Genomic DNA, 14301 nt, shown 5'->3' with positions numbered 1-14301 from the left:
CTTTTTTGGCCACCAGAGTGCACACTTGAAAAGTTGCATATATCCCCATAATACCAGAAAAAAATTAAAAGAAAACAATTAGATCCAACTCAGTTAAAACCCGTCTTCCAAAACCATTGGCAAAAACAGGTAAACGTGTATGTGAACATTTATTTTAAACCTGAAATATTAGCGCTTCTGAAGCTTGTCATGTGTACCTCTGTATAAGTGGAAAATATCTAACCACCATAACAAAAAATAGATGTCTTTGTGGTTAACTTAATTTTAATTCTAAAGATAACATCATTTTACAAATACACTGTAAGAAGTACATACCAACAATACGCTATAAAGTCTCTTAGTTTTGTCTGTGGCCTGTATATTTCACGACGGCATGCGAGTTAAAAGAAACAGGTTTAAAGTATGCCCAGCATTAACAGAAAGATGGCTTCTTTAAACATTATTGTTTCACTTTTACTGTGTGTATTAAACCAAGAATAGATTTTAACAGGTAAGGAACCAACCTTGCATTTCTGGACAAAACTGTGGTCTTTTCATATATGCTATGTCAAGACAAATTACTACTTACTTGGCAATTTCTCCCATGAGCTGTCCTGAAGGTCCCCATGGATCATCATTCGTTGCTTCTCGAACCTTAGATTCAATTTCTGAATAATTCATCACCACATTGGTGCTGGAAAGAGGAAGAAATAGAAAGAAATGAACGCACAAGGTTAGCATCAAAACTGAGAGAGCACATAAAAACTTAATGACAACACGATTGGACACCTTAATGAGACACCTCGACAGAATGAACAGACAGTACACCAGCTAACCCTTAGGACATGATCTGATGCATTTAAGTATCTTTAAGAAGGTTTTACTATTCCATTAGCTGCCAGAATACAGATAAGAGACACAGGGCTACATTAGAATTGGCATTATGCCAGTAAAAATAACTTTTGGTCAAATTAAAAGTGAAGCAGGATGGCTAGAGACCATTAAAACTTAAGTAGCCACCTAACTGGATTGAGTCTGCCTGCCAGCTTCCACACTGTCCAATTATGTACCCAAACTTCTAAAGATATTAGCAGAAATACAACTATTTTAGCCTTCCAAATGGAGAGCTCACGCCCTCCAAGAGCCTTGACAGCCCTGCTCTGCATTATACAGGATACCTCCCCCATTCCACCAAGTCACAGCCAAATCAGATGCAGTCGGGTGTTAAAATGCTGCAGTCTCCAGCATAAAATGGAATGTAGTTACAAAAAGGGTCAAACATGAATTCTTGAAAGATTTGGAGAGCCTGGGATACATTATGCACCAACAGTAATTCCTAGAACCCCCTGCAGCACATATAAGAACATAAGAACATAAGAGGTTGCCCCCGCTGAGTCAGACCAGAGGTCCATCTTGCTCAGCGGTCCGCTCCCGCGGCGGCCCATCAGGCCTAGTGCCTGAACAGTGATCCCTGATTAATTTTATAACTTACCTCTAATCCCATCCCTATAATCTACCTCTACTCTTATCTGTACCCCTCAATCCCTTTGTCTTCCAAGTACCTATCCAAAGCTTCTTTGAACCCCTGTAGCGTGCTCCTGTTTATCACATCCTCTGGTAGCGCGTTCCATGTATCCACCACCCTCTGTGTGAAAAAGAACTTCCTGGCGTTTGTTCTAAACCTCTCCCCTTTCAATTTCTCTGAGTGCCCCCTTGTACTTATTGATCCCCTTAATTTGAAAAATCTGTCCCTGTCTATTTTTTCTATGCCCTTCATGATCTTGAAGGTTTCTATCATGTCTCCTCTATGTCTCTGCTTTTCCAGGGAGAAAAGCCCTAGCTTTTTCAGTCTGTCAGTATATGAGAGGTCCTCCATGCCTATATCAGTTAATACAAGGCAAAAATAGAGCCTCGCTAGGGATAGAGAAACACAAGCTACTTAGACTGAAAATTTAGAGGATGACATAAGGAAACCAGAGAAGACCTGGAGAAAGGAATCCATATGCAAGCAGGTTTTGCTGTTTTATTTGAGGGTGGGGCATGGGCAAGCATGAGTGAGTTTGGCAACTTCCTTATCCTTTTGGGCCTCCAGCTCAAGCAGAGACAGGCTAAAATCATGTAATATAAGCCTTCATTTGCAACTACCTAGGAAATTTCTCTCTATTTTTTTAGCTTCTTTGACTCAGCCAGCCCAGTCATTGCTAAGACAGTCAGGTGCCCTGCACCAGGGCTCTTCCAGGAACATTGCAAGCCCAGATCCTAAATCCAGCCCTGTTGTGCCACCTCTGCAAAAAATGTATATTCTAACTGAGGAATAAATTAAGATATCCCCACATATCCTCCCACTTGAAGTGGCTCAAATCACACACAGGTATATTACATCAGGTGCACATGATTAGAACATCGTTACTCAGCACTTTGAAGGAGGTTTGCCCTACTTAAACCTCAGACATTTAGTTTGGTGTGCTCATGATTGCTGCGGTGAGAGTAAACACCATGGTGAGATCAAAAGAGCTGTCTGAGGCCTTCAGAAAGAAGACTGTCACGGCTTATAAGCCTGGTAAGGAATTTAAAAAGATCTCAAAAGAATTTGACATTAGCCATTCCACGGTCCAGAAAATAGTGTACAAGTGGAGGACTTTCCAAACAACTGCCAATATGCCCAGGTCTGGCCGTCCAAACAAGGTGACCCCCAGAGCAGACTGCAAGATGCTAAAAGAAGCCTCCAAAAACCCTAAAATGTCATCACGGGACCTACAGCAGGTTCTTGCTACTGTTGATGTTGATGTGGAAGTGCATGCCTCTACAATCAGAAAGAGACTGCACAAAATTAAACTTGCATGGGATGTGTGCAAGGAGGAAACCTTTGCTCTCTAAGAGAAACATCAAGGCCAGAGAAAACGTAGACAAGCACCAGGACTTCCAGAATAGTGTTATGTAGACAGACAAGCCTAAAATTGAATTAATTGGACACCAGACAAGAGGACATGTTTGCGTACACCAAATACAGCATTCCAAGAAAAGAACCTCAAACCAACTGTGAAGCATGGAGGTGGAAGTGTCATGGTCTGGGGAGGCTTTGCTGCAGCAGGACCTGGCCAGCTCACCATCACAGAATTCACCATGTATCAGAGGTAGAGGTTGCACGGGGATAGAAATCCCACCCGCCCCACCCATCCCCGCAAGAAATTACCTCCATCCCCGCCCGTCCCCATAAAAAGCAGCAATTACTTCTGACAGGTTCATCAATTCCACAGTTTCTTTTGTGTTTGTGCTGCTGTTTTCCTTGTGGAATCTCTTTGGTGGAACCCTTTTTTTGTTTTCTATTCAGGTAATTAACTTATAAACCCTCTCTTTTACTAAGGCTGACGTGTCCATTATATTATATGGATGAACCTTGTTTCCAAAGGCTTCCATCCCCGTGGAAGTCCCGTGGGCCAGAGAGGGGTCCCTGTGGGAATCCCGTGGGTTAGGGTGGGATTCTCGCGATCCCCATTCAGACCTCTAATCAGAGGGTGCTTGAGGAACATGTGAGACCAGCTGTAAAAAAATTAAAGCTGAAGCAGAACTGGACCCTGCAACACGACAATGACCCAAAACATACCAGTCAATCCACCAAGGACTGGCTGAAAACTAAGAAATGGAGAGTCCTAGAGTGGCAGAGCCCTGATCTTAATCCCACTGAGATGCTGTGGTGTGATTTGAAACGGACTATACATGCAAGAAACTCCTCAAACATCTCACAGCTTAAATAATTCTGCATTGAGGAGTTGGCCAAACTTTCCTCAGACCGATGTCAGTGACTGGTAGATGGATACAAGAAGCGTCTCACTGCAGTTATTTTAGCCAAAGGGGGGGGGGGGGGGTTAACACTCACTATTAAAGTGCAGGGTGTCCCAATTTATTTCCCAGCTAGAATACACATTTTTGTGGATATCTTTTGTTTCATGAGTAAATCAAGGAAAACTTTTATTTACCTGCAATTATATCACTTTCTTTTCCAGAGATAAATAAAAAAAGATTTGACATCGATATGTAAACATTTCTTAAGAAAGAACTGAATATTTTATTGGGTGTCCTAATTTTTTCACATGACTGGCCATCTTCTACCTTTTCCATTGCCGGTCCATGGCTTTGGAATAATTTGCCAGATTACCTTCATTTCAGTACAACATTACAGCACTTTAGGAAAGTGTTAAAGACCTATTGGTTTCTACAAGCTTTTCCTGGTGGTTGATTGCACAGCTTAGTTGCTGTGCAGGCTGAAGTGGAAACCGAGGATGTATGATGTATGTTTATCTTTGTTTATTTATTTAATTCATTTTTCTATCCCATTCTCCCCAAAGAGCTCAGAACGGGTTACAGGTTAAACATACATAATATGCAGTTAGCATGTTATGATTTTCCATAACTATAATACAATTTTTACAAGTTTAATCCTAACTTGACACATCCTAGGGATCTAATATCAATATACATATTCAGCTTTATTCTGTAACTCGCTTCATTCTGCAATTCGCCTTATTGTCCAGCTCTATTCTAAAATTTGCAGATGGTCCAGCTTTATTCCTTGGGTTGCATACAAGAGATCTATACTACATACTTAAGATTCATATTTTCCTTTTATCTATTTCTTATGTAATAAGTTGTACCCTCACTTCTTGTATTCTGTAGTTCGCTGATTGTCCAGCTTTCTTCAATGTGAACCGCCTAGAAGTCATTCGACTGTGGCGGTATAGAAAAATAAAGTTATTATTATTATTATTTACAGGTTACAATTTGCCATAGTTATCCTTACAGTGTAAGTTTTTTCAATAGAAGTTTTTTTTTAATCCTAATACAGTGGAAGTTATCTATTTTTATGAAGTATTTGTTACTTTGTTTATGTTTTTAATTATATATGTTCTTTTGTGATCTGCTTTGATATAAGATGCATATAATAAATATGATAAACAAATAATGTACAAATGACCAGGGGTAAGAAAACCTAGAAGCTGAAGCCTGCCTGGGACCAAGTGGTACCACCATCTAGGCTAATCTGGTGCCACCAGCTCCTACCTACCCACTGCACATAAGGTGGGGGTTAGAGAGGTGAAATGTGGGACAGGGAGAAAGGCAGAAGGTGGGAGGGAAAGACGATGGAGAGTTAAGAGAAAAACACAAAGCAAAATAAGCAACAAAACATAAAAGTAAATTAACATCTCTTCTAAGGAACTGGAAAGCTTTCCTCTAGCTCAGTGGTTCCCAAACCTTGTCCTGGAGGCACCCCAACCAGTCAGGGTTTCAGGATATCTACCATGAATATTCATGAGAGAGATTTGCATGCACTACCTCCACTGCATGCAAATCTATTTCATGAAAATGTATTGTGGATATCTTGAAAATGATTAGGTGAGGTGCATCCAGGACCAGGTTTGGGAACCACTGCCCCCTAAAAATGATCCTAAAAATGTTGGCTGGCATCCAAGTTTTCTACCATACCAAACAAAACCTAGCTGTGCAACTTATGCAGAGGTATAACACCATATTGAAAGGATGCATGTACAGTAGGGTAAAGACCGATATACACACCATCCATGCCATGCTAATATTTGATACAAGCATTGTTCCGGTATACTGATGGGAGTTTGATGCAGCAATCATTAATACCTTACCGCAGGGGTGTCATCAAAGTCCATCCTCGAGGGCTGCAATCCAGTCGGGCTTTCAAGATTTCCCCAATGAATATGCATGAAATCTATTTGCAGGCACTGCTTTCATTGTATGCTAATAGATCTCATGCATATTCATTGGGGAAATCCTGAAAACCCGACTGGATTGTGGCCCTCGAGGAGGGACTTTGAAGATTGAAAAGAAGGGAATAAAGAAATAACACACCACGTTTTCCACAATTTACACTAGGAAGTACTAAATCTCATTCTATTAAAGTGAGCCACGTAGATCACCGTAACAAGAGCTTTATTATACCATTGCTTGTCTGAACATGCCAAGGGCGCAGGGACCAAGAGGCCGAATAGAGGCCCAACATGCTAGAATGCTAGGGAAGATAATACCCATGAGAGGCCTGCTCAGTGTTTCTAGAAATCAATAAATTATATGTACAGAACACACAAAAATAGTCCCAGATGTTTGGCACAAAACCATGGCATTACTTTTCTCAATCCTCCCCAGATAATTTTGACATCATAAGCTTTGTGATATTGAGCATACCGTATCCTGCCTGTACATGCAGTGAACTGGCTGCCATGGTACTCTTACCAAGTTTAATGGTTAAAGGACTGCTCTGGCAAAGGCAGATTTATTTTTATTTATTTAAAAATATTTATAGCCCACTTTTCCAACAATACTAAGCAGGTGACAACATAACATACATAATAATAATAATAATAAGCAAAACATATACTCAAACATACAAAACAAAAACAAATTTTAAAAATCAACATAAAATCATGTACACCGACCTGGATGACTAAGAATAAAGAAAGAAAAATAAATCCCCCCGTGCCCTCGCTAATCACTTAGCAAAACAGCGCTCAAACAGAACCGTTTTCAGACCTTCTCTAACATTGCCTCAGTTCCAACGGTAAGGCGTTCCAACACACACTGGCCCCTTAACTGAAAGCATAGTCTTATGACTCACTGAGAGCTTGACAATGCTCAACGGAGCACCTTCAAGCAGTCTATCTGATGAGCGTAATACACCCACGGGGCAATACAACTGCAAAAAAGAACGTAAGAGCAACGGACAGTTGTCCCTTAACAATTTTAAAATTATGGACAAGAACTTAAATTCGATCCGCGTGCTAACTGGCAGCCAGTGAAGATCACAATGAGCAATGAGACGTGCAGCAGCATTCTGCACCAAATTGCATCACACATTTGGGTAACCCTAAATAAAGTGAGTTGCAATAATCAAACGACGGGGTCAACAACATCACAATAACCGTTCTAAAATTATCACTTGACAAATAATCTCGCAGTGTACGCAAATGTCGCAATTTGAAAAACACACAAGAAATGACAGCCTTACTCTGCGGTTTGAAGGATAACGAGGAGTCTAGCAGAACCCCCCAAATACCTACATTGCAGATATTACCCAGATGACCTGAGAAAACCAAAGTGCAAGAAACAGCAACTGATTCTAGAATATTTACTGTCATCAGTAAATGACGACAGCTAAGCAGAAAATAGTTTCATTTCCATCATCTAAACACGCAGTCCATTTAGCTGAGAAAATAGAACAGTGTCATCACGGAGAAACTTACACTCCAATGTTTACCACTGATTGTTCTTTAGTTAATAAAGGCATTAAATAGCATGAAAATAAGAATTCTGCTTACAAGATATAGTCTATCAGAAAGAAAGGAAAAGACTTGGGATGCATAAATGTGAAAAACCCAGAATCAGCCCACGACAAACGGCATTTTCGGCAAGGGTAAGCAAGCCCAGCATTTCACAGAATGCCAAAATGAGGTCTGATGGTATAAACAGTTTCAAAATACAAACAAATAACATTAAGCGGTATTTAACTCAGTTACAAATGTAAACTTGAACAAAAAAAAAAACAAAAAACAGAAAAATCTGTGTAGTTTGGCTGGGCTCCAAGTTTCTTAAAAATAACCATTTCTAAAAAGGTGGGACTCTGGTTTCATTCTTCCTTTCCCATGTTTTCTATGGCCCTTGTTCCATGCCCTACCCATGATTCCTATGACCTCTGCAGCAAAAAAATAATTTATGTCCAGATGTGAAGGGAAAAAATGACGGCTTTGATTGCCAAGAACTTCCTGTGATTGATATAAATTTAATATCAGTGGACACTTCCCGAGGCCAGGGGGAGCTCTCTGATTAGTTTATACTGGGTGCTGTCCAGAGAATTATGCCGGGCTGCACAGTTAGACCACGTCTCCAAAACAAGCAAATGCACGAGATGAGATCTTTCATCCTACTGTTCCATAGCATGCTCTCAGCAGAAAATGCTCCTTAGTTTTGAATTAACTTGGCCATTTAAAGCCAATAACTCGCACAAGGTGCTGGTCTGATAAAACTGAAGTATGCATAAAAGATCGCTAGCAGCTGTAGAGGGCAATATGCAGGATATGAGACATCTAACCGAATAAGTGAATATCACAACTGGTATCTTTACTGTGACATAAGTTTAATCAAAACACACACAAATTATTTTTTGAGAATAGTAAAGTTTTAGCAAAATACCAGTTGCAAGATCAAAAGCAACTATATTTTCCACATCTTAATCCAATGTTGAAATCAAAAACAAGGAAACAAAGCTAGAATGCAAAGATACATTTAGAGAGAATACTTTTTATTTGGAGCCTTGTAATGCTAGATTTGTTTTCAAATTTGCACTATCAGCAGAAAAAGTTTTTAAAGTGACTTTTGTTTAATAATTAATGTTAGAAAATGGACCAATAAAAAGGTTCCCTCCCTTTTTGTCAGCTGAGAAAAACTGAGTTCATCTGGCCCTGTGCCAAAAAAAAAAAAAAGTCTGTGAAAAAGTTATTTACTATACCCAGACTGCTCATTTAAAGGCCAATTTTTGTTAGAAAGTGGAAATTGGGGTGTGATCATAATATTACTAGCCCTAGGAAAACATGTTCTTCATACTTCTATGGCACAATATGTGTCTATTAGCAAAACTAGATTGTGCCATGTGTTAGCAGTCATAACTACACTTCTCCCTCCGTATTCGCGGTTTTGATTATTCACGGTTTTTAGCTTGCTGGCTCCTCCCCCCAAATTACATCAGCTCGCACAGAGAAATCGCCGATTCCAAGTGTTTACAGAGGAAAATCGCTGATTTCCAGCACTTTCTTCACCGTGTTTTGCCTCTCCTTCAGGAACTGGCCAGATCTCCCACCATGTTAATTCGCGGTGTCACCATATTCACGACGGATTTTAATAGCAAACCGCGAACATATGAAAAAGTTATTTGTGGTTTTTCTGAATTCACGGGTCTGTTAATACCCTATCACGGCGAATACGGAGGGAGAAGTGTACACTCCAAAACGATAAGGCTACCAAATACTAAGCAGTCATTATTAAACAATACAACGTTGCAAGTGCAAAGAAATCCAAATTGCCCTCCTAACTATTATCATATCTGAGCTTATTGAGGATCTTCAGATTGTCGCTGTGGCAAATAGCTCACACCATGGATCCATTCTTCATTGATCCTTTGTAAACTTTTATACTCCCACGTAATGTTTAATTTATTGTTTTCTTATTTAAATACAGTAAAAACTTGGTTTGCAAGCATAATTTGTTCCGGAAACATGCTTGCAATCCAAAGCACTTGTATATCAAAGCGAATTTCCCCATAAGAAATAATGAAAATTCTTATAATAATCATGTAATAGTCAGATAAATGACTAAGCTTTCTAATGCTGCATTAGAAAGCTAAGTCAATCAAGGAAGAATGGAGCCATGTTGCAAGCTAATTGCCACAACGGCAATCTGAAGATCCTCAACGAGTTCAGATATGACAATAGTTAGGAGGGCACTTTGGATTTCTTTGCGCTTGCAAAGTTGTATTGTTTCATAGCAGTCATGACTGCCATTAGCATGGCTGTACTTACCACTACCTCAAATTTATATAGTGAAACATTTAAAAATGTACATTTCAAAAAGTCGTATGGTATCGAGCATACATGGGAGCCCTGGGAACCCAATTCTGCATTTAATCACTCAATGGACATCATTAAACAAGGCACCTTCTGTTTCTCTTCTATATTTGACAATAGGGAACATTCAAAGCTGAAACCTAAGCTTTTGTTTCAGTTTAATTTTACTATAGTGGACAACCTATGACATAAGATTACGAACAGACCATGCAAGGGATGGGGATGCAGGTTGGTGGAGGGCTAAATGCTTGCTTCATCGTGCTTCACATAAACCAGAGGCCCACGTGTGGAAAAGAGTTTTTTTCCCCCATCAATGTCTGGCCTAAAGAAGGTATAAAGTTTGGAATCTGTCTCAACTCTATGGTTGTTTTTATTTTGAAAAATATCTGCTTGCTGTAAAATATGCTGGTGAAGAATGAAAATAGCTATTACTCATGGGGGAATTCTGCATAAAATTTTAAAAAATTCTGCAAAATTATGTGCCGTTTACAGCGTTTTTGCACAAATTTTCCCGTCCAAAGCCCAACATTTCTTCTGATTTCTCTCTTCAATTTTCTTCATGGTTCCCAGCCTCTTCTCCTCAATGGCACATTCACCTTCTTTGCTCCCCCACCCCTGGAGTTGATTCTTCCCCTCTTCTGCAGCAATTGCACGGCAGGAAGATAACATGAACTGCTGTATATTGGGCAACTTTCCCTTCTTCTGCCGGCTGAGGAGGATGAAGTAATTCACGTGCAGTATTTCACCTTCTCTCCTCCCCCCCCCCCTTCAAGATCTCTGCAAGGGAGGGAAAGAGAGACCCGAAGCTGGCACCGAGCAGAATTCTAAGAGGTGAGGGAATTCTGCGCTGCACAGTTGTGCAGAATTTCCCAAAAGTAAATTATGTATCCCATGGGAGTAATTAAATCTATGTAGAAACTGTGTGTGCAGATTACATGCTCCTCAAAATAAAGCTACAGGGGTGCCTATAAGCAGCAGCATGTTAGGAGTTAGGCTCTTAGATAGCTGCATGTTGACAGCTTACTGTTAATTATTTCCAAGATGGTATCACTGTACTCTTTTTATGTGTTAAATGATTGCACCATATTATGGGCTCCTTTTACTAAGCTGTGTTAGGGCATTAACGCGCGGAATAGCGCGCACTAGACGCTAACGCTGTCGTTAGTTCTAGCCGCGTAACGTGGGTTTAGCGTACGCTACAATGCTGCGTGCGCTAAAAACGCTATCGCAGCTTAGTAAAAGGAGCCCTATGTGTTCCTTTATCTCAAGGGTGTCCAACCTTAGTCCCTGCCAGGTCAGGTTTTCAGGATTTCCCCAATGAATATGCATGAGATCTATTTGCATACAATGGAAACAGTGCATGCAAATAAATCTCATACAAATTCATTGGGGAAATCCTGACTGGATTGCGGCCCTCAAGGGCCAACACTGGACAACTATGCTTTATCTAAACCAGTGTTTTTCAACCTTTTTACACCTATGGACCGGCAGAAATAAAATAATTATTCTGTGGACCGGCATCAGTCCGTGGACCGGCGGTTGAAGAACACTAGGCTAAGTCGTGGGCCAGACTCCGCCCATCTCTACCCAATCTCCACCCCAGTCCCCGCCCCCATATTGTACCTTGCACGTCCCGTGCCTCATCTGGAAGCCTTCTCTCTGATGTTGCAACGTCAGAGAGAAGGCTTCCGGTTCAGGCACAGGATGCCCGTAGGAGCCACTGCCCGTGGCTTTGTGCACTGAATCACTGAGTAAGAGGGAGCTGGCTCGAAGATAAAGCCGCATCGATCGCACCGTGGACCGGCAGTTGAAGAACACTGTTTTGGGACTGATGCACGTGCTGGCCCTGTGGACCGGCAGGAAATTTCTGTGGACCGGCACTGGTCCATGGACCGGTGGTTGAAAAACACTGATCTAAATCATTCTTTGTCCCTTTATGTTTCTTTTTTTTTTTTTTTTAAACTGAATCCAGCATAATATATATTTAGGTACAAAACGAGAGAGAGAGAGAGACTTAATATGGCTAAAACCGAACCCCCTTATCTTTCCGCCTCAACCCCCTCCCGACGTTCTCTATTTCTATGGATAGTACTCTCCTCCTCCTTGTCTTGTCAGCTCGCAACCTCAGAGTAAGCTTTTATTCTTCTCTCCCTTTCTCCGCTCAGATCCAACAAACTGTTAAAACCTGTTGCTTCTTCCTCTATAATATTACCAAAATCCAACCTCTCCGAGCAAATCATCAAAACGCTTATCCACGCTCTCATCACCTCTTGCTTAGACTACTACTGCAATGAACTTCTTTCAGGTCTTCCGCTCAACTGTCTCTCTTCCCCTGAAATAGAACTGGAACCAGTGAGGAAAAGCACCCACAAAGGAAAATTAAGAAAGCTCAATTCAGAAAATTATTGCTTTTAGGGGATTCCATCATCAGAGGCATTAACCTTGGAATACAAGTCAAGGAGCCTAAAATAGTGAAGTGTCTCCCAGGATCCTCAGCTACCAGGAGTACCAAACAAATACTCTCTATAATTAGGGAAGAAACTAAAAATTCTAAGGCTGATGTTGTTATCCATTTGGGATCTGGCCAACTTCCCACTTGCAGCGTAGAAAGCTTTTCGGGAGCTAGGGGAAGGCTTAAAACCTTTTGTAAAGACTGTAGCTTTTTCAGAAGTATTGCCTACATATGGAAAGGGAGAGGAATTATGGAGGCCATCCCCAGCAAAAGACAAGATGGGATGTTAGTAAAGCTAGCAATGCAAATAATATTAGCAACTCACTTCTTAGCAACGCAATAGGAAGCAAAACTATACAATGAGTTTACCACTGAAAGATAGCTGGAATGCAAGCCCTGATGTTAGAGACAGACCTGGATATTGTTGCTATCACAGAGACATGGGTTCAGTGAATCCCACTGATGGGGTGCAAACATACCAGGATATAATCTTTTTAGGAAGGACAGAGATAGTCAAAAAGGTGGAGGAGTAGCTCTCTATGTAAAGGTCGATATCCAAGTGACTGAAATGCAGAGAACCTGGAGAGAGGAAGAAGCAATATGAAAAGAGAAGATAGAACTTCTATCTATGTAGAAGTAATCTACAGACCTCTGAGAACCACAGTAAATTGATAAAGATCTGATTGCAGATATCCAAAAGATCAGAAAGAAAAAGGTGCTGCTGTTGGGTGATTTCAATCTGCGGAATCAGAAATAATAATAATAATAATTTTATTCTTATATACCGCCATACCCAACGAGTTCTAGGCGGTTCACATCAATTAGGTTAGGATCTGCATTGACATGCAGATTTACAACAAATTTATTAGATTAACACCAAAATTAGCCGAGCTTGGCCGATGAAGAAGGAAGAGAGTAGAAGATTTACAACAAATTTATTAGATTAACAACAAAATTAGCCGAGCTTGGCAGATGAAGAAGGAAGAGGGTAGAAGATTTACAACAAATTTATTAGATTAACAACAAAATTAGCCGAGCTTGGCAGATGAAGAAGGAAGAGGGGAGAGGAGAGGGGAGAAAGAAGCGATCGTGAAGGAGGAGATGAGCCGAGCAAAGGCCAGGCGATTGCCAGAAGGGGACGGTTAAGGGTCTTGTTTGCTGAATAGGTGAGTTTTGAGTAGTTTTCTAAGAAGAAAGAAGTAGGGAGATTGTGGATGCCTTTCAAGAGGCTCTTCTTAGACAAATGTTGTCAGAACCCATGAGGAAAAAAAGCAATATTGGATTTGGTACTCATAAATGGGGAGAGTATCTCTAATGTTCGAGTGGGTGCCCACCTGGGAAGCAGCAAACGGTTTGGTTTGATATAACTGCTAAAGTGGAGGCCGGCCACACAAAACTCAAGAGTCCTAAATTTCAAATGTACGGACTTTAGTAAAACAGGAGAGTACCCGAAGAAAGAGCTGTTAGGATGGGAGGACATAAGAGAAGTGAAAAAAAACAATGGACTAACTGAAAGGAGCAATACAAATGGCTACTGACCATTATGTGAAGAAAATAAATAAAAACAAGAGAAAAAGGAAACTGATATCGCTCTCAAAAATAGTGGCAGAGAAAATAAAAGCAAACTCAAGAAGAGAAGTACAGAAAGGACTACAAGGTGAAACTGAAAGAGGCCAAGAGATACGTTTGGCAAAAGCGCATGTGGAAGAGCAAATGGCTAAAAATATTAAAAAGGGAGACTAAATTTTTTTTCAGCTATACTAGGGAAAGGAAGAGGATGAAAAATGGAATTGCAAGATTAAAAAATGCTATGAACCGATATGCGGAGTGATAAAGAAAAAGCCAACATGTTAAAATCCTGGAAAAGGACCAAGATTGTCTGGCAAAGTTACACATAAGAATGGAGTAGATACTGTGCCATTCACAGTAGAAAGTGTTTATGAACAACTTAAAAATTTGATGGTGGACAAAACAATGGGACCGGATGGGATCCATCCCAGGATACTGAGGGAGCTCAGAGAAGTTCTGGTAGATCCTAATAAAGATTTGTTCAACAAATCTTTGGAAACAGGAGTGGCTCCTGGGGATTGGAGAAGAGCGAATGTGGTCCCTATTCACAAAAGTGGTCACAGAGATGAAGCGGGAAACTACAGGCCTCACTTCAGCTATTGGAAAAATAAGGGAAACGTTGCTGAAAAAAAAAAAAAAAGATAGTGAAATTCCTAGAATCTA

At 40.5% G+C, this 14301-nt stretch overlaps 1 protein-coding gene across 3 annotated transcripts in view; it reads right to left on the bottom strand.

The window, feature by feature from the left end:
- The window catches only part of CLINT1 (clathrin interactor 1), an 88951-nt gene that overhangs the window by 52928 nt on the left and 21722 nt on the right, over positions 1-14301 (bottom strand). For all 3 annotated transcript variants that reach the window (XM_033927415.1, XM_033927412.1, XM_033927413.1), the window contains exon 2: positions 569-673. In XM_033927415.1, the coding sequence (XP_033783306.1) occupies positions 569-673 (105 nt within the window). The remainder of the gene's footprint in view (positions 1-568; positions 674-14301) is intronic.

The sequence above is a fragment of the Geotrypetes seraphini genome, chromosome 18, assembly GCF_902459505.1.
Source record: "Geotrypetes seraphini chromosome 18, aGeoSer1.1, whole genome shotgun sequence".
NCBI lineage: Eukaryota > Metazoa > Chordata > Amphibia > Gymnophiona > Dermophiidae > Geotrypetes > Geotrypetes seraphini.
Note: the sequence above shows the minus strand (reverse complement) of the source record. Positions and strands in the feature narration are given on the sequence as shown.